The 22,129-nt window shown below is 41.3% G+C and overlaps 1 protein-coding gene across 1 annotated transcript in view; it reads right to left on the bottom strand.

Moving 5' to 3' along the window:
- The window catches only part of col27a1b (collagen, type XXVII, alpha 1b), a 740,056-nt gene that overhangs the window by 451,006 nt on the left and 266,921 nt on the right, over positions 1-22,129 (bottom strand). Inside the window, exons 9-10 of the mRNA XM_070863596.1 lie at positions 20,244-20,297; positions 11,242-11,286 (exon numbers count right to left, since the gene is read on the bottom strand). Coding sequence (XP_070719697.1) covers positions 11,242-11,286; positions 20,244-20,297 — 99 coding nt within the window. The remainder of the gene's footprint in view (positions 1-11,241; positions 11,287-20,243; positions 20,298-22,129) is intronic.

The following is a 22,129-nucleotide window of genomic DNA, read 5'->3' on the forward strand; positions in this document are numbered from 1 at the left end:
TCCAAACAACCCAGTTCTCTAAATTCAAATCAAATCTCAAATGGTCTCTAATGGGAGTGTGTTTGAGGTGCAGAATTGTGTTCTGTATGGCCAGGCTGATATTGCCAACAATTCACTTCACAAGTGACCAACACGGCATTCAGTAACAGTGAATGAACTTCAGAAGGCCTTCATTTAAACTTCAGCATCCAGAACTAGAAGAGGAATTCTGAACAGAAGAAAGAAATATCTGACATCAGCAACCTAGCAAACAATCATTTAGGAATTTAGAATAAAGTTATTTATTTGTAAGAAACACAATTTGAAAAACTATGAAAAATTGAATATAGTGTAAGTATATTCTTTAACCTGCATCCATCCCTGACTTGTCACTATGCTAAAGTTACAATTCATCGGCTGCTGTTTTTTCAAGGTTAGCTTGCTTTCTGTTACTGAGCTAGTGTCAAAACTGAACTTAAACAATGTTGCCAAATTTAAAGGTTCAATGTTACAGTTTGTGTGTTTTACATGGACATAGAGCAATACATAGGATTACATGGGATATACAGCAAAGAAACAGGCCATTCGGCCCAACCAGTCCATGCCGGCGTTTATACTCCACTCAAGCCTCCCATTTTTCCTCATCTAAATCTATCCGCATAACCCTCTATTCCCTTCTCCCCCATATGCTGTTTAGCCTCCCCTTAAATGCATGTTTATCCAGCTTCCCCTTAAATGCATCGATACTATTCGCTTCAACCACTCCCTGTGGTAGCGACTTCCACATTCTCACCACTCTCTGGGTAAAGAAGTTTCTTCTGAATTCCCTATTTATTTTCTTGGTGACTATCTTATATTGATAAGAACATAAGAAATAGGAGCAGGAGTAGGCCACCTGGCCCCTCGAACCTGCTTTGCCATTTAATAAGATCAGAGCTGATCTGATCATGGACTCAGCTCCACTTCCCTGCCCGCTCCCCATAACCCTTTATTCCCTTATCGTTCAAAAATCTGTCTAGCTCCACCTTAAATATATTCAATGACCCAGCCTCCACAGCTCTCTGGGGCAGAGAATTCCTTCGATTTACAACCCTCTGAAAGAAGAAATTCCTCATCTCAGTTTTAAATGGGCGGCCACTCATTCTGAGACTATGTCCCCTAGTTTTAGTTTCCCCTATAAGTGGAAATATCCTCTCTGCATCCACCTTGTCGAGCCCCCTCATTATCTTATATGTTTCGATAAGATCACCTCTCATTCTTCTGAATTCCAATGAATATAGGGCCAACCTACTCAACCTATTTTCATAAGTCAACCCCCTCATCTCCAGAATCAACCTAGTGAACCTTCTCTGAACAGCTTCCAATGTAAGTATATCCTTCCTTAAATATAGAGACCAAAACTGTACGCAGTACTCTATGTGTGCCTCATCAATACCCTGTACAGTTGTAGCAGGACTTCTCTACTTTTATACTCTATCTCCCTTGCAATAAAGGCAACATTCCATTTGCCTTCCTGATTATTTGCTGTACCTGCATACTAACTTTTTGTGTTCCCCCAAGTCCCTCTGTACTGCAGCACTTTGCAATTTTTCTCCATTTAAATTATAATTTGCTTTTCTATATTTTCTGCCAAAGTGGATAACCTCTCATTTTCCCACTTTATACTCCATCTGCCAAATTTTTGCCCACTCACTTAGCCTGTCTATATCCCTTTGCAGATTTTTTGTGTCCTCCTCACAATTTGCTTTCCCACCCATCTTTGTATCATCAGCAAACTTGGCTACATTACACTCGGTCCCTTCATCCAAGTCATTATTATAGATTGTAAATAGTTGAGGACCCAGCACCGATCCCTGCGGCACCCCACTAGTTACTGTTTGCCAAGCAGAAAATTACCCATTTATCCCGACTCTCTGCTTTCTGTTAGTTAGCCAATCCTCTATCCATGCTAATATATTATCCCCAACCCCGTGAACTTTTATCTTGTGCAGTAACCTTTTATGTGGCACCTTATCGAATGCCTTCTGAAAATCCAAATACACCACATCCACTGATTCCCCCTTATCCACCCTGCTCTTTACATCCTCAAAGAACTCCAGCAAATTTGTCAAACATGATTTCCCTTTCATAAAACCATGCTGACTCTGCTTGATTGAATTATGCTTTTCCAAATGTCCCAATACTGCTTCCTTAATGATGGACTCCAGCATTTGCCCAATGACAGATGTTTGGCTAACTGGTCTATAGTTTCCTGCTTTTTGTCTGCCTCCTTTTTTTAAATAGGGGCGTTATATTTGCGGTTTTCCAATCCGCTGGGACTGCCCCAGAATCCAGGGAATGTTGGTAGATTACAACCCATGCATCCACTATCTCTGCAGCCACTTCTTTTAAGACCCTAGGATGTAGGCCATCAGGTCCAGGGGACTTGTCTGCCTTTAGTCCCATTATTTTACCGAGTACTATTTCATTAGTGATAGTGATTGTATTAAGTTCCTCCCTCCGTATAGTCCCTTGATTATCCCCTATTGGGATGTTTTTAGTATCTTCTACCATGATGGCCTCTAGTTATGCTCTACCCCACAAGTGGAAACGACTATCAAAACCTTTCATAATTTTAAAGACCTCTATTAGGTCACCCCTCAGCCTTCTTTGTTCAAGATAAAAGAGACCCAGCTTGTTCATCCTTTCCTGATATGTATACCCTCGCATTTCTGGTTATCATCGTTGTAAATCTTCTTTGCATCCTGCACTCTCTTCAATAAAAACATATAGAATTGGAACAGACCATTGTATTTCATATACCTGTCCTATAAGCTTAATAAATACTATATATGCAGAAATCCTGAATCACTGGATTAAGATGATTCAGTCTGACGAATCAAAGCCATATTTTAGATTTTTTTAATCTTAGGGTGAAGATTAATGGTTTAAATAAATAGTTCTTCTGGCTCAGCATTCTGTTCTGGATTTCATCATTCTCCCCAGTTTCCATATGCAACTCCATTCACAGGAAGTAACCAGTTGGAAGGATTCATTCCTGGTTTTCTCAAACCCTGGTCAGTATATTGTGTAGGGGTGACAAACTTCACTGGCCAGACCCTAGTGCTCGTCAAACCAAAATGTCTTAGTCTTTTAAATCGCTCTTTCTGGATTTTCCCTGTCCTTCCTCCTAGCACAGAATCAGTACAGGAGTTGTGGGATGGAACCCATTATTTGAAAAGGCTGTCGCCAACAGCTGGAAGAGGACAGATGATTGGAAGGGGGCTAATTTTTCGCAAAGGAAAGTTCACTTACTGTAAAATTGCAGTACAACTAGTCATAATTTTAGGATTAGATCAACCATTATTGGTTCTACATTGCTTCCGAGAAGAGCACTTTTTACGATGTGGATTCATACTAATCGTTTTAGGGAACTGAAGATGTATTAGCTACCAACAACAGTGGAAAGTTAAACAGTTATCACACCGATTCTGATCAGTGTACTTCTTTTAAAATTAAAAACTTTTCTTAATAGATCTGGATTGGCATATTAAGCCAAGAATTGGGTACTTCCCTCAGAAAACAAAATTCCCAATCTGAGTCAGGACAGTTAACATTGAGAGCATTCTGCTCAATCTGTATTTCAACTGTGCGAAATACATTCATAGCTTTTCAATTTATATTGCTTCATTTCTTCAGGTCCCCCAATGCACAATGCACTCCATTCTTCAGGTGAGAAGGCAGAGCAGGTGTTCCATTCCCAAGCCCCTTCCGATGCTACTGTGTTACTGGCTGTTGAGCAGCCTAGAGAGATCTACTCTTCAAGTTTCTCCTCTCCTTTGAGGTAAAGCCTAGTCTCAGCAGGGAATCTCTTGGCAGTTCAATGGAGATGGGGGAGCCTGCCAAGTGCGGAAACAAATATTGCAGACAAGGACCTATATCGTATTACTCTTTGCCTACAAAATAATAGTAATTGCACATCAAAGTCTTTCCTTGTCAATGAAGTGCTTTGGGACATTCCCTGGAGAGATATGATAAGCACAATATAAATGCAAGACTTCTTTTTCTTTATCCTTTCATTCCAATACTAATGCAGTGAACCGTTGTAACTATATTTTTAAACATTCCTTAATGATGGGATCACACTTATAACTCTTGAGGAGTCAATATACAATTACATCCAATTTGAACATTTGCTTCCAGCTACAGAGAACAATTACATAGGATATACCGCACAGAAACAGGCCATTCGGCCCAACCAGTCCATGCTGGTGTTTATGCTCCATTCGAGCCTCTACCCGTCTTTCCTCATCTAAATCTATCAGCATAATCCTCTATTCCCTTCTCCCTTATATACTTACCTAGCCTCACCTTAAATGCATCGATACTATTTACTTCAACCACTCCCTGTGGTAGCGAGTTCCACATTCTCACCACTCTCTGGGGTAAAGACGTTTCTTCTGAATTTCCTATTTATTTTCTTGCTGACTATCTTATATTGATGGCCTCTAGTTATGCTGTTCCACACAAGTGGAAACACTCTCTCTGTATCCACTCTATCAAAACCTTTCATCATTTTAAAAACCTCTATTAGGTCACCCCTCAGCCTTTTCTTTTCAAGAGAAAAGAGACCCAGCCTGTTCATCCTTTCCTGATAGATATAAACTCGCATTTCTGGTATCATCCTTGTAAGTCTTTTTTGAACCCTCTCCAGTGCCTCTATATCCTTTTTATAATATGTTGACCAGAATTTTACATAGTACTCCAAATGTGGTCTAACCCAGGTTCGATACAAGTTTAGCATAACTTCTCTACTTTTCAATTCTATCCCTCTAGAAATAAACCCTAGTGCTTGGTTTGCTTTTTTAGGCCTTATTAACCTCCTTCGCTACTTTTAGTGATTTATGAATTTGTACTCCGAGATCCCTTTGCTCTTCTACCCCATTTAGATTCAAAATTTCCAAGTAATATGTGAATATAAAAATGATGGCATTCCTGGTTTGTCATTAAACTTCTAAACTCTAAATAGCTGTGATATCCTTACATTTTTGGGTGAAGAAGGAATTAGTGCCCAGGGCTTCATGCTTACTCTCCAATTACTTGTCATGGTTATCTGTTCTTCATCTCTGAAGATTTGAATTCAAACTAAGCCCAGTTATGAAAGATGCAAATGATCTCACTGACAGCTTTAGAGAGGTCACTTGTGAAGTAATTTGAAAGCAGAAGCCAATGATAGAACACTCTCATTCAATGGTGAACAATATTAAGCTAGTAACAATCCTGTGCCATTCAGCATGTTATTGACTTTCTCTGAAAACTGCTGCAGAGTATTTAGTTTACTCTACACTGCGCTCACTTTGTTCCAAAAATAATGGCCTGGAATTTGCGGTCAGCGGTGGGGTGAAGGCATTTGCCGCTGGCCCCGAAGTTTGCTTCGCACTAAGGTCCCGCAATCCCTGTGTCGAGAAGTTCGGGTTTTCCAGTGTTCCATTCAAATCAACGCAGGTTAGTGGGGATCCCCTCACGTGAGCTGCTCTGATGTCAACAGGCTGTCTAAGCAGCCAATCAAAAGGTAGAATCCTCACAGACAGCAAACAAGGAAGTGGGCACGTTCTTAAAATTCTAACTTTTAAAAAATGTTAGAGAGTGTAAATTAAAGATTGTGGCTCTCACACGGGGAATAGGTAAACCACAAATAAAGATGGACAAACTTTATTTTAAAAAAAAATTCTCAAAAGTTTCTTAATTTAAATTCTTATTAAAATGGATAAATTTCACTGCACATAATTATCATTAGTTTTTCAGGTCCATAACCTATGTTTGGCAGTCAATATGCCATTAAAATCCCAGTTACACCTCATCCCTTTGGGTCTAACTTTGCGGAAGAGCCAAAGTTTTCATCAGTTTCCCTGATTTGGGTGATTTCACTGATTGCTGACTCTGTGGTGCAGGTCGGGGTGGGTGTGAGGGGACGGTGGGCAGCATAGCCTGTGTCGGTGCTATGAATTACAGACCGCAACTTCAGGATTTCCGCATGCGGCAAATCCCAAAGTTGCGGTCAGTTTCAAAGACTGAATGACTGCGAACGCTGCCAGCTCGTCTTCATCCCGACCACAAATTCTGGGCCATCGTAATATTTATTAGTCTAGTTTCAAATTTTTCGATCATACTTTTTCAATCTGCAAAAATAAATTCCTCCTTTTTCAGTTTAACAACATCTGAAAGCAACTTTCAAGATTTACAAATTCTGAATAAATAATTCACAACATATTAAAATATTGGATGGTGGACCTGATCATCCCTTGTCATGGACTGGATTCATTGTTAACAGGTACCCAATGAAAAATCTGTTCATAGTTGAAGTCAGCAATGGGTGGGCAGACTGTCTGAGCATGCATGTGCCAGCGCATCTGGTATTAGCATGATGGTAATTCTGTTCTGCCAAAGTGAAAACATCAAGCCTTGTATTCATAGCACAAGACGACTAAAGATTAGGTATCAGCTGTCTGGGTGGGATATGATCAGTGGCCTTATCACCAATGCTGGTAGCACCATCCACACTTTAGGGATACACTAAGTACTAAAGCTACCCACTCCTTTTACTTTGCTTCTAAGCCCCAGAAGAAACTCTTACCAGATACTCAGAATAAGGAGAAAATTGGACAATGTGCAATTTTCAAACAAAAAATATTGACTGGAGCTCTGAAGTCAATTCACATGTGGGGTAACACTGTTCCCAGTTATTACCAGCAGGACCATAATACCCAGCTTATTGGGTTGCTAATCTTTAAACTCCCATTTTCTCTCACATTTCCACTTGCTGCTTCACTATTCTTGGTCAGTCGAATGAGGGACAATGTGCCAATTACTGTTTCCACAGATAAAATCAGTGTGGCACCTTACTAGATCTGACACAAACTATACATTAAATGCAGAGGAATGGAAAATGAAAGGGAATGCAAACCTTCCTATCTCTCTATTTGTTTTGACCAGGCCAATACTTGGTGAAACCTGGGATTCAAACTCAGGTCTCCTTGATGAGAGTCTACCACTATAGACACCACGTCACCCCAAAGGCCTGTTTTCATGTGGTGTGATGTACGGATAAAGAGTAATCAACATTCAAGAAGGTTTACTCTGAAGAAGACACTAGAGCTGCTGGTTAAAAGGTAGTTAGTGAGTCATGTTTACAAACCTATTGAAAACCTGCAATAATAGCACATGAAAACAATTACAACATTGAGTAAAAATGCTTACATTGCTGAGTGTGTCCAATAAATATCAGGCTCCACCTGTTCTCTACCTTGATCACATTAGTTTTCATAAAATAATATAATGTTCCAGACAATTGAGTCACTAAGAACACAGTAGCTATTTCTATACAGAATAATTTATTCTATACACATCATTTTAAAATCCCTATGTCATTTATTTTCTTGCTTACATGAAAATAGTAAACTATCCTGACTGATGATGTAATCAGTTAAAAGTGAACTTTATTATAGTGACTTCTGCACAATGATGTTACTTATACACCATTCAGACTGAAAGCAACTGAATTATAAACATGCTAAACCTAAAAGGACTTTTATTTATTTAGAGAATATTAATTTTTTTGCCAGAAGTTTCTCTCATTTTAACAGTGCTGATTCATGCTAGGATAAGGTTACATTATTAATGTCCAAAGGGCCTCCCTTCCTGTGTGAATATAGACAGGAAGCATTGACTATTTAGCCACTGACCCAACCCTGTCCTTACCCAATGCACAGGTCACTAGACAGCCCTCAGCAGTAGGAGCACTGGCTAATTTCTCTTCTCAAGGGATTGGCACTAACTGTTGTTCCGACTGAGATTAACAAGCAGCATAGATTGGGAATCAAACCTGGGACTTTCTGGTGCATACAGTTTAGTAATACACATTTACGTACCCCCCACCCCCTCCACAGCCCCTCCCTGGTTATTGGGGATGATTAAGTAAAGGACTTTTAAACAATCTTTCTGATCAACATTTTAAAACCATAAAGAGGATTACCAACCTTGTAGGGTCATCTTAATTCTTCAAATTGAAACCATTCTCCACACACTGCTGCAATGAGTTCATTCCTCTGTGCTGTTATCCAGGTAAAAGTCACAAGCAACAACATCCCATCAAGATATTTTGATGCTGTGATGTACAATGTCAGGAACGTCACCTGTGTCCTCTCCTGTTGTCGTGCAATATATAAGGTAAGCTATGTCCCTGAAGCTTCAGTTTGTTTTGATTGGAAAATCTGTGGAAGAGTACATACTTTAAGAAACCTACTTCCTAAGAGGGCTGATGGAAGAGCAGGGTGGGACTAGTAGTTGGAGGATGCCTGTCCTTTGAAGAATGAGGCTGCAATACAGGTAATCTTTCTTCTTCATTCTTGGCATCCTCCTCCCACATACTGCTGGAAATGGGCCAAGTAGTAACCTAGGAAGAGGAAGAGTAAGGCCATGCCCCTGTGGTGATACAAATACGACAGTTGCCGAATGTGAAGTGTTGCTAAGTCCAAACAGTAATGCTTCGTAAATGTGTGAGGATTCTTCAGGTCACTGCCTCAAGGATTGAGATGAGGAGAAATTTCTTGACTTATGAAGTGGTGAATCTTTTAACTTCTCTACCCCAGTGGGCTGTGGAGGCTCAGTATTTGAGTTTATTCAAGACAGAGATCGATAGATTTTTGGATATTAAGGGAATCAAGGGATATGGGGATAGTGCAGGAAAGTGGTGTTTAGGTAGAAGATCAGCCATGATCTTATTGAATGGTGGAGCAGACTCGAGGGGGCCAAGTGGCCCACTCCTGCATCTATTTCTTATGTTCTTAAATACCGCTGATGGACACTTGTAGAATGAACCAATATAGCAATAGATAAAATGAGGGAGCAGCAATACCCTGAATATACTGGAAATTCATCAAGAAGAGCTTGATGTATATACTCAGCTTGATTAGAATGGCACAAAACAGGACTGACCAATGAAACGTTTCTGGAACTTACTCAGCCTTTGTGCAATAAGGGTACAGCAAATAAAACCGAGACAAGGCAAGGCAGATGTTGATTAAAGTGCTAGCCTTTGGTCCAAGCGCCAACATTTTCGCATATTGATAGATGCACTGAGTAGGTCTCAACTCGCTTGTTGTGGTGTGACAGACTACCAAGCATCAACAGTTTGCCCTAAATCGGGGATGGGATGTTCATGTTCAAGCCCATTAATATACGATGTGGAGTTTGCTGCAGCCCATTAATTCGGTATGCACACTTCCTAGATGTGAGTCCCCCCCCCCCCAACACCCCTCTGGAGGAATAGCAAAATACCTCTAACCAACATTAGTGCAGAAAGGTGATGGCTGGAGAACAATGTGCAGTTGAACCATCCAGTGCACAGGATTGGTCTATCTCCATTAGTTGGGATAACAGAACCATTCACATTATCGGCTCAACTGCAAGGATTTTCAGAAGAGGGAGTACACATATGGTCACTATCAGAATGATAACATGGAAGAGGTGTTCCACTGTGATCTGATCTCCTTTCCATTGGGCAGAGACCACTCCATACAACTGCAACCCAGCCTGTGGGCAAGAAACCTTGGCATAGATCATGGCCTCCAGTTGAGACTTCCCATTACTGATGAGGAAACAAAGCTCCTGGAACATGCTGAAGACTATTTCATGAAAGGAAAATCAGTCATCTGCATAGAAATAAGACATGCAAGTGCAAATGTGTAGATGGACTGTAACAACACATAGTTATTTCATGAAAACCTTAGAGATTGAGGATGACAAAAGGATAGAGCCTTGTACTGTTAGCTATGATCCTGAAGACTGAATTTTAGGAACATTTGATGACAAAGCTAGATGGCCATGTGAAAGAGGATACTGTGAAAATGGATATTGTTAAGGTTGGTGGACAGCCAATCCTGGACACACTGACTGCATGTTCTGAGGCAACTGAGGACCTTGTTCAAAGGTCAGATATGCAAGATAATTGGAATTTATGGGAACCACAGTAGTGCAAGTTGGTACAGAGCTAGTTGATGATGGTACGCTCCAGACTTTGTCCAGGGATAACAAAATTGAGTGCAACCATAGTCATACGCAAGTATTTGGTTGGTATTGGGTCAGTTAGCACAGAATCAGCTGCTGCCAGTGCTTTGCCATATGCTTCAACTTGCATTTTTCAAAGATCCAGTGGAATTGTCCCAGAGAGTCCTGAGGAAGAAACCCAGATATATTTGGAAAAACAGAAAACATTGCTGAACAGACAATGAAGGCAGCAGCTATGTCCATCCTCCATTATAAATGCCATGCTACACTTTGTATCGGGCTTGGCATGTTTATAAACTGTCGAACTCTCACGTGACTGATTAATACGATTGACAAAGATTGAAAATGGTCTGAGGCCAGAACTTTTTCACGTTGAGAAAAACAAACTGAAGCCTCAGGAGGGTGATTCACCTTATATAAAGCACCGGAGCTGGGAAGGTGATGTGGGTGATGTTCCCAATGTCATGACATCACAATGTCAAGTCATCTTAAAAGAGATGTCCTCCCTGTGATCTTTCCCCAGTAGAATTGTATTGAGGCGTAACTTCACTCCTTTAATGTGTCGAGGATGGCAAGAATGAAGAAGAAGAAGAAATGTTTAATTATCTTTGGAGATTATCGCGAGAAAAAGGTTTGAATATTTAGGTCTGTATACCTTTAGATTGCGCAATCCTGCAGATTGTTTACCTTGTCTAACCTCAGGAAATAAATGTTAAGGAAGTGGGGACAATGTGGCATTAAGTCTACCGTGTCTACTCCTGTATCATGTGCAGTAAAGGAAATGGGCCAAAGGAGCTGCTGTTGCTCTATTCACTACAAGAGAAAAACACAAGTTAAAATGCTGCCAGTACATGATGTTTCCTGGGGTCCCACCTCTGACTTAGGGTTTTGTACCTGAAAATTGATTAGTTTTACTAAGATCTGAACCAGTTTTCATTTTAATTTTAAATTAACAAACAGAATAATTAAGTTGCTAGGAAGCACAGTAATAGCAAGCACAAACTACGATAATACATTGAATAGAACTGATCAATGTGAGCTTTTTACTGGGATTTGGTTTAATGGGTGTTTATAAGACTGTCAAATGTCCTTCAGAAAGAGGATTATCCAGTTGACACAATGAGTTGCTTAATTACAGAAACAGCTTTAATAGACATTTAACAAAACCATTCCCGGTTTCATGGAAAAGCAAGAGATGGATTCAGCGTACTCACTCACCCGAAATCCTTTAGGCCCATGTTTCCCCACTGGTCCCGGTAAACCCTGTAAAAGAAACAGCAGGTTCAAAAAAGGAAATTTTAGAAACTACGGCGTTGATTTTAACTCGCGGCGGGATGGCTGCACGAGGGGGTGAAGTCGCAAGGCAAGTGACAAACTCGCATGCTGAGGTCCTGAGATTTTAAAGCTCCCAGGCCTCAAGTACACATGCAGGATCGGACTCCTGCTTGAACCCGTCAGGAATTATTGTTTGGTGCATGGGTGGGAGCAGAACCAGTGACCCGCAGGAATGGTCCCGAAACAAGCTATGTTCATTGGAGGCTCGGGGAGTGGAATTCCTGTCGGGGGCGTGGGGGAGGCGGGGAGTACGGAGCAAGCATTCCTGCTCCTCTTGGGCCACAAGGAAACTCATTTTCTTTTTAAAGAATTCACCTTTTTAGACCACTTTTGGTCCTTGCTGCTGTCCCAGCAGATTTGGCCTGGTGGAGAAACCAACACTGATCCCTCGCTTAGGCCTCAGGTTAAAATGGCAGATCAGGTCTCGATGACATCATCGGAGCCCGATCTGCATATTTAAAGGGGACCCTGCAGGCTTGGGGCAAGTGTCCTTGTCGCCTGCAATTTAAAACTGGTAACCAGATTGGGGTGGGAAAGGAGTGGGTAAGTTCTCCCAATCCATTTTAACTCCACCAGGTTGGGGCTGGGAGCTGGGGGGGGGGGATTAAAATCAAGGCCTACTTCTCACTATTTATTTTTAAACAGATGTTTTATGCTGTTTTGTAAATACATTTATCTTTTTAAAATAGGATTTTTACACACTGCCCTGCCCACCCAACATTATTTCCGTCGTGCAGACATGATCGAACATAAACCAATAATAATCTTTGCGATGCTGACATCAGGACGTTAAACTACGGCTCAACACTAACAAAGGATACAAGGATTTTCAGATAAATATACCCCCTAATAAAATTGATTGACTTGTGTTAGTGAACCATTTGAAGCATTCTATATATTGTTCAGCACCTTAAAAAGTATATCGATGCATCCGGGTTCATTCAGAGAAGAGCGGTATGCACAAATCTGGGATTTAGGGCTCTTAAGTTCGAAGAGAATCAGGGAATTGAACTTATTTTTCTTGTAGAAAAGAAGATTGAGATGACCCATTCTCCAGTCTTTTAAGTGGGGAGCGGCATTAATAATAGAGGTAAGCGAGCTACTTGACTTATGTTATGAGCAAAGAAGTAGGTGAAGCAGGCGTAAAGTTAACTAGACCCAAGGGATTAGAAATAATGATGTTCTTCTCAGTGAGGGAATACCTGAAACAGGCTCTGAGCAAATATTGTTAATGTTGAGCTGATCAACTCCATGACAAAGGTCTTGATAGATACCTGGCTATGAATGGGATTGTAGTATATAGAAACAGATATAGATTGGAATGATCAAATATCCTTAAGACATGATGGTCCTCTGCAGTTGGGGGTTGGAAGAGAGAGGACAATATTGTCTGAGGTGGGCAGCAGGTCAGACTCGAAAGATTTGGATCACAGGTCACACACAGATTACCCAAAGGGTCTTAGGAGTCATAAAGCATTTTATTAAGGAGCGATAGTTCAAATATAGTTAAACACAACACACAATCAGGACAGACATAAGTAGACAAACGACCGTGGCAAGTAGCTGGTATTAGTCCCGATCGGACTGGTGGTACGAACAGCTCTTCTCTGCACCGTCTGCCCAGAAAAGCTCTTTAATTATCGCTTTTATTCTCTTTTTAGGGTTGGGCCTGGCATAAAATAATGGACAGGACCACTTAACCTGTAAGGGCTCTTCTCAAACCGGGGATGCCCAATGGCTCATCGAGTTCTTTGTTTCAACTCTTAGGTGAAACCCTCCTCTTCACATGTCTTTCTTGTTTATACTTTCTGAAGGCCCATCTCTCCTGTCCTTATCCTCCCAAGGTTGAAGTCAGACATGCCATTCATGTCCTTCAGATACTATTGTACCATGAAATTAATCATTAAATGTTATAAGATCCACAGGGAAGCAAATTCTAAGCAGCTATCCAGTTATTCTAACACCAGTCTGAAGAGACTTTTTTGGCTCAAGTTATTTCTTCCAATTCACGATTTATTCCAATGCATGATTTCTTACACAATGGACTTGTGAGCATAAAGGAACATACAAGAATTTTGCGTGATCACATTTGGATAATCAGGAAGTGCTCATACAGAACATTCCCCTCAGGAAATTAACCGGGTGGGCTAAAGGTAATTGGTACACGGTGAATGGGAGGAGTGAGATTGATGGACCAAATAGCCTTTTTTCATTGTCGTTTTTTTTTCTATTTGCATAATTTGAGACATGTGTCGCAGGAAGCTCCTGCTCCCACAAATGTTCAAGCACGAATACTTACTCTGGTTTCCTGCAACAGTGAATTCCTCAACACAGCAGTATGTATTCCAAATCTAAATTTCACGACTAACTCACAGCTTTTGATTGCAGTAACGCTAAGCACCTAATGTGACCAACAATAGACTGTCACAGTAAGTTATTGCTGAGCTCACACAGAAGGTGAGACAAATCCATCAACCTTGCCTACATTCCAGCTTTGTGGAGCTATACCTGTTTTATTTTATTGTACGGACAGCAACCTTCCTGCAAATCTTTGCCCCATATATTGAATTATATTAGCCAGCTTCATACGTACAAAGTATTACAAAGAATCATTGGAAAGAACCATTTGTTCTAGCGTATCGGGGGGTTGGCTTTTGCTAAATGAAACTGAACTACAAGTTCAGTGCATGAAATTAAAACAAAATGGTTCTTTCATAGAATCAAAGAATCATAGAAATTACAGCATAGGAGACCATTCGGCCCACTGTGTCTGTGCCGGCCGACAAAGGGCTATCCCGTCTATTCCCACTTTCCAGCTCTTAGTCCGCAGCCCTGTAGGTTACGGCATTTTAAATGCATATCCAAGTACTTTTCAAATGCTAAGAGGATTTCTTCCTCTATCACCCTTTCAGGCAGAGAATTCCAGATCCACAACACCCTCTGGGTGTAAAAAGTTCTCCTCAAATCCCCTCTAAACCTCCCACTAATTACTTTAAATCTATGCAGTGTGAGCTGTGAGGAGGATGCTAAGAGGCTGCAGCGTGATTTGGACAGGTTAGGTGAGTGGGCAAATGCATGGCAGATGCAGTATAATGTAGATAAATATGAGGTCATCCACTTTGGTGGCAAAAACAGGAAGGTAGAATATTATCTGAATGGTGACAGATTAGGAAAAGGGAAGGTGCAATGAGGCCTGGGTGTCATGGTACATCAGTCATTGAAAGTTGGCATGCAGGTACAGCAGGCAGTGAAGAAGGCAAATGACATGTTGGCCTTCATCGTGAGAAGATTTGAGTGTAGGAGCAGGGAGGTCTGATTGCAGTTGTACAGGGCCTTGGTGAGGCTACACCTTGAATATTGTGTACAGTTTTGGTCTCCTAATCTGAGGAAGGACATTCTTGCTATTGAGGGAGTGCAACGAAGGTTCACCAGACTGATTCCCAGGATGGCAGGACTGACATATGAAGAAAGACTGGATCGACTAGGCTTACATTCACTGGAATTTAGAAGAATGAGAGGAGATCTCATAGAAACATATAAAATTCTGACGGAATTGGACAGGTTAGATGCAGGAAGAATGTTCCCGATGTTCGGGAAGTCCAGAACCAGGGGTCACAGTCTAAGGATAAGGGGTAAGCCATTTAGGACCGAGATGAGAAGAAACTTCTTCACTCAAAGAATTGTCAACCTGTGGAATTCTCTACCACAGAAAGTTGTTGAGGCCAGTTTGTTAGATATATTCAAAAGGGAGTTAGATGTGGTCCTTATGGCTAAAGAGATCAAGGGGTATGGAGAGAAAGCAGGAATGGGGTACTGAAGTTGCATGATCAGCCATGATCATATTGAATGGTGGTGCAGGCTCAAAGGCCGAATGGCCTACTCCTGCACCTATTTTCTCTGTTTCTATGCCCCCTGGTTATTGACCCCTTTGCTAAGGGAAATAGGTCCATTCCATCCACTCTATCCAGGCCCTTCATAATTTTATACACTTCAATTAGGTCTCGCCTCAGCCTCCTCTGTTTCAAAGGGAAAAAAACCCAGCCTATCCAATCTTTCCTCATAGCTAAAATTCTTCAGTCTAGGCAACATCCTCGTAAATTTTCTCCTTTGTACCCTCTCGAGTGCAATCACGTCTTTCCTGTAATGTGGTAAGATGCAGTTGTACAGGGCCTTGGTAAGGCTGTACTTTGAATATTGTGTACAGTTTTGGTCTCCTAATCTGAGGAAGGACATTCTTGCTATTGAGGGAGTGCAGCGAAGGTTCACCAGACTGATTCTGGGATGACAGGACTGATATATGAGGAAAGGCTGGATCGACTAGGCTTGTATTCAATGGAATTTAGAAGAATGAGAGGGGATCTCATAGAAACATATAAAATTCTGACGGGATTGGACAGGTTAGATGTAGGAAGAATGTTCCTGATGTTGGGGAAGTCCAGAACCAGGGATCACAGTCTAAGGATAAGGGGTAAGCCATTTAGGACAGAGATGAGGAGAAACTTTTTCACTCAGAGAGTTGTGGGCATGTGGAATTCTCTACTGGAGAAAGTTGTTGGGGCCAGTTCGTTAGACATATTCAAAAGGGAGTTAGATGTGGCCCTCACGGCTAAAGGGATCAAGGGGTATGGAGAGAAAGCAGGAATGGGGTACTGAAATGCATGATCAGCCATGATCATATTGAATGGTGGTGCAGGCTCAAAGGGCCGAATGGCCTACTCCTGCACCTATTTTCTACGTTTCTGTGCAACCACAACTGCACGCAGTACTCTAGCTGTGGCCTAACTAGTGTTTTATACAGTTCAAGCATAACCTCCCTGCTCTTGAAATATATGCCTTGGCTAATAAAGGCACATATTCCGTATGCCTCCTTAACCACCTTATCTACCTGTCCTGCTACCTTCAGGGATCTGTGAACATGCACTCCAAGGTCCCTCTGTTCCTCTACACTTCTCAATGTCCCATCATTTGTTGTGTATTCCCTTGCCTGGTTACCCTTTCATTGTTAAATACTTAGTATGTCATGTGTCATACAGCATTTAAAACAAATCACCTATCAAGATAATTGTATTCCAAAGGGCTCTGCAGAACCGTAAAGCTTCCGGATATTTCAATAAATCAGAATGGTTTGTTTACATTAACTATGGAGATCCTCACCTCTACGACCAGTAAAGGGCATTTGCTTTCCATCTGCTTCAGTGTCTCTGCTCTTTGAGGGCAGGTAACCGCAGTCTCTTGGGGTGGAGGTGGCTTCTAAATGGCTGGCATGGTGATGGAAACTTGGAAGCAGCTCAGCCTTACACGGCAGACTCAGTATCCGCCCACCTGAATGAGGTAGGTTCGCAGTACTCTAGGATACTGTTAGTGACTCACTAGCCAACCCGTCTCACCAACAGAACTGTGAGGGGTAGCCCCGTTATGGAGGCTCAAGAGTCTTCCCCTTCAGCTCCAGGTGACGCAGAAATCCAGTGTCCACGGACTAGCGTGGTCTTTGGTTGATCAGCACCAGGAGGCAAGTCTAGTTACGCTCCAGTAGTAACCCTGTGCACATTTTTGGCTCGCTGAGACACCCAACTAACCAAAGCAAAAACCTGCTTCAGTGAAGCGTCAAGCACCAACAGTTCTATGGAGCAGTTCATCAGAGGATGGTTGAACACAAAAGTATCTCACATTAATACATTGGCTGGTAAAAGTATGAGTTTTAAAAGATAGAAAAAAATCAATTTGATGACAAATTTTTATATTAAAAACCCTGTCCATTAAGGTAATTTTATTTTTATTTTTAACACTATTGAAACGTATTAAAAAATATTCAAAAAATAAAGAAAATTCTAAAACATTTAATTTAATTCAATTTCTATTAATTTTAAATGAGTGAGGTGGTTTTTTTATTTATGTAAAGTGTTTTCTTTGTTTTTGGGAGTATTTCCATTCATAGTAATGGCAGCTCCATGCAAACAGAGTTCCCATTACTATCAATGGGAATATTAAATTTTCATTGGTGGTCCAGGCCCATGTGATCCCAGTGATGCGTTTATGTTCCTGGGATGCGTGGGCCTCTGCGTGGGCTGCACATCTAGGCCTCAGGGCCGAAGTATTAGTTCCTCCAGGACCACCAGGTACTTTCGTAATTGTTGTTTTGCGGTCAGAGGGAAGCCTCCAACCGCAATTTCTGGGCCAATATTATCTGTTCAAAGTTACATCTGTCATTTCACTGAGGGGAAAATTGCGGTAAGAGGCTTCCTTCGGGCGAACGCCTCCGACCCGAAATTTTTTTAACAAAAATAGCCCAATCTCTGCCCCGCGGATGTCCTTCTCCTGCAGGGATGCGTTGGATCTGTCAAAAGACATTTTGACAGATCGCAAAAGCCGGTTCTCGCCGCATACTCATCGCGCGCTGATTTGCGAGGCCTCTTCGGGTGTGTGCGCACATCATATGCACCCGGCAAGGCGCCAATTTTAGGTCCAAAGACTTCAGAGCCTAGCAGGTATTTTACTGTTATTTGCAAAGCAATTCACAAAATTTGAGAGAAATCTGGAAATATCAGCGGCTGTGCTTTAGGTTTCTCCACTTGCCAACCTGCGATTTTCCACCTATTAAAGTAAATAAGCATAAAGTCGCAGGCTAGCAATCACAGAAGCAGAAAACCCAGGTCCAGATGTAACTGGAGACACAAGTACCGGGAATTACTTCAACCTAAAAATCAGCAATGACAAAGATTTTTGTTCAACAGACACTGCCCATTATATATTTACAAGTCGTTTTCCAGTTTATATGTGCACATGAAATAAATTTATGCAGACGCCACAATGCAAATGAACTATCTCCCTGTAGTTTTTTATGCTTAGCACAGTATCTGCGTTTTTTAAAAAAATCTTTGGAGGCTAAAAAATGTGCTCTCCAAAGTGCTCACCCATAAAATTTCATGTAGCTCTTTGGTGCCCTTCTGAATTCATTTGATTTATTTGATTGCATTGCTAAGCTATGGGATGGAGATAGTCAGACGGAGGGTATGCATTCCCTTCCCACAAGGAAACAGAATAAAAAAGCAGGGACTAGTGGGATTAGTAGATTTTTCAGTTCTGAAGAATGATTAATATTTGGGTAAATGAATCTTTCCAAGAAAATAAACATCAATCCTTCCAATAAAACAGCAATTTCCTTCCCATTCCTTCCAGTCAGAGTCAGAGCAGCACTCAAGTATCGTGCTTGCCAATTTCATGAGATTAAACAATGAATCAGCATTTATTGAACAGAGTGTTCCCATTAACTGGATCATCCATTAGCCTTAGCAGAAATTTTAATATATTTCAGTTTTAGAACCTAGAAACTGCATTTGGACAACATTCCTTACACCTTTATTTTAAAAGGGAAGGTAGAGGAATGTCACATGCAAACAGAAATCCTGGGCTAACATGTTGCTTGGTGAAGAGAGATATGGATGGTACATCATAAACAATTATTAGACTGGATAAAAATAGATAATCCATATCTCAGTTTGTTCACTGAATTTTTCCTGACACACTCAGGTTACATCAATTGAGTAAAACATTTATTTTAATACTGTCAGTTTATAAAGGGGTCTAAAATGATCCATACAACATCAAAACATCCTGGAAAAATCTACTACTTTCCACATTCGGTTCTGCTTTTGAAGCTGCCAGTTTTAAATGGCTATCAACTGCAGCAGCTAATCCATTCAAATTATGGGATACCCTTGTGAATTATGGACAAAAGTTTGTTATAATCATTATTGTTTGATGTAGTACTGACTTGTGGAATGTTGTTGTCTGTGTAACACAATTGATTGTGCAGTGAATAGTCTTACTGCGGGGCAATGGATATACCATGATGGTCTATTTCAAAACTCATTCTTGGATGTGGACGTCGCTGACAAGTCTGGCATTTATTGTCCATCCCTAGTTGCCCTTGAGAATGGTGGATCATCTTCTGGAACCGCTGCAGCCCATGTGGTGAAGGTGCTCCCACAGTGCTGTTAGATTGGGAGTTCCAGGATCTTGACCCAGCAACAATTATAGTGGAATGAAGCAAGGCCAGAAGCAGGGACGGCAAAAAATACAAAAGCAAAACACTGCTGGAAATCTGAAATAAAAAACAGAAAATGCTGGAAACACTCAGCAGGTCAGACAGCATCTGTAGAGAGAGAAACAGAGTTAACGTTTCAGGTCGATGACCTTGGTCATGCTGCCTGACCTGCTGAGTATTTCCAGCATTTTTTGTTTTTATTACAGCAACAATACAAGTGCCTGCTGATTAATAAATATAGTTACCATTAGTGATCGCATACCCAATTCTGATATTGTACTCAACATGCAACTGCATAGCATAGTTTGTTCAAATTCTGTATCACCTTTGCACCATATTTTGACATGATAATTCAACCATGTTGCCTTTACATCAATGCTGGAAAGTTAAAGGTAGAAATTCTAATCAGCCCAGTTCTCATACGATGCTTAATGCACACTCTTTCAAATTGCTCCCTCATTAGTTTAAAATAGTACAGACGGAAATTTGGTTGTAATTTCTACCTTATAATAGCTTAATTCAGGAGAAATTTCCTGTGGAACATACTGAAGGCACCAGCTAGTTACCCGTGCTCATTTTTATTGCAAGTTGATGTTAGTATGGGCTACCTGTGATAGGTGGCAAGTGTGTTTGAAAAACAACTGTCATTAGCCAGTTCCATTAACACGTAACCTTCCCATTTTAAAATGTTTAAAAGAAAGCTCTGCTAAAGTCAGGTTCAATGGCCTCACATTAATGCGTCTTTTTGGTTGTTTGACTAGAATCTCAATTAAACAAGCTTAGTAAACATATGAACATTGCCTCTGTATTAAACTGCACGGCACGAGAAGATTTACTGCACCTGCCTGCCAGGATAACCTTTGGCACCTCGACTTCCGTCCACTCCACGCTCTCCCTGTGAGAAAAGAGATGGGCAATATTACTGATAAGATCACAAGAGGGAACTCCAAAATGTGGCCAACTTTTTAAACTTTTTTTTAATGTTTCCAATGATCAAATGTCTCGAGTTTAAAACCTTTTGAATGTGTTTTCAACAGTAACTTCTATTTTTATTAAGAAAGAGTAATGAAATGTCTCAGTTGGGATTACAGCCTTAAACACACTCTAGCACATGTCTTCAGAAACTATTCTCCAGATGTGTTACTTATATAGTATTCATGCATGCACACAATTAAAGAAGTTCCCTGCCAAGTGCAGCATGATTCAGTGTAAAAACCTGGCATTACAGTCTAGGGCGTCCCTCGTTCCAAGGAATTCATGTTTCAACTCAACCCAAGGGGCATGATTTCACAGCACAGAAATATTCTTAATTCAGCAGGCTCAGATTAGTCCAAGTCATCTGGAATTTTATTTTAAATTCACACAGACATTATTTGGATATATGTTGGTGTTGCTTCAAAACCATCCTGGGGGGAGGGGGGGGGGGGTGTGAATTGCTAATGAATTGATCTGATCCATACTAGTCCAAAATTGGCCAGATTAAAAGTTCCAGATTAGTTGCACGCTTACCCTCCGTTTACATGCTTGTTTACAATGTAAAATAGATCTGGTATGGATTCAGCTCACAGTTAAACCTGCAATTGCTGCTGCAGTAAATATGTGGTTCAGAATCAGCCTGGCATGGAACCAACTTCCATGGAGATTAGCTTTGAAATTACCTATGATGATATTAACCCATGAATGCTTAACGTGTTTAACATAAGAATTAGGAGCAGGAGTTGGCCATTCGGCCTCTCGAGCCTGCTCCACCATTCAATGAGATCATGGCTGATCTTCTACCTCAACTCCACTTGCCCGCATTATCCTCACATCCCTTGATTCCCTTAATATCCAAAAATCTATCGATCTCTGTCTTGAATATACTCAACAACTGAGCTTCCACAGCCCCCTGGGGTAGAGAATTCCAAAGATTCACCACCCTCTAAGTGAAGACATTTCACCTCATCCCAGTCCTAAATAGCTGACCCTTTATTCTGAGACTGTGACCCCTGGTTCTAGACTCCCCAGCCCGGGGGAAACATCCTCCCTGCATCTACCCTGTCAAGCCCTGTAAGAATTTTGTTTGTGTCATTGCAACTACCTCTCATTCTTCTAAACTCTAGAGAATATAGGCCTAGTCTGCTCAATCTCTCCTGTTTGTGTGACATTCCTCTGTTTGCATTTTATTCCAGATATTTATTTTCCAGCCCTTTGCGCTCTGGGTCTCGCCCCGGAGCGACATGGGGCGGCGAAGTCTCCTGCATCCTATCGCGAGCTTCAGGTCGGGTTTTGCAGCGGACCTTAGCAGCACCTCTCGTTGTGACACCGTCCGAATTTTGACTTGAATCCGACCCGCACACCTGGAATCGCGCGTCATAATGACGGAGGCAGTGATGAAGGTAACGCGCTGTAAAGATAAGCGCGAGTGTTTGTTCTTTTAATTTTTGTAGTGATTTATGTTGTGGTGGCATGGGCAATGTTTTGGGAATGTTTTTGTGGGTTTCCCCCCACCTCACCCCATGGCCTCTCTCGGAGCACACACAGCCCAGCACTTTAGTTCACGAGTTTCCCATTTTTGCGCCTCGAAAGTTGTACAATGCCCCCCTTTGTGCTGTGCACCCTAGCGCAGGGCCCAGATGGTGAAAATTCCTGACAAAAGCGCAACCTATTCCCAGCCGGTAACTTTTCCACCCAGCCTCCGTTTTCGCACCGAAAATAGAAAAGCCTAAAATCCAGCCCATTGAACTA

This window comes from Pristiophorus japonicus, chromosome 20, assembly GCF_044704955.1.
Source record: "Pristiophorus japonicus isolate sPriJap1 chromosome 20, sPriJap1.hap1, whole genome shotgun sequence".
NCBI classification, from domain to species: domain Eukaryota; kingdom Metazoa; phylum Chordata; class Chondrichthyes; family Pristiophoridae; genus Pristiophorus; species Pristiophorus japonicus.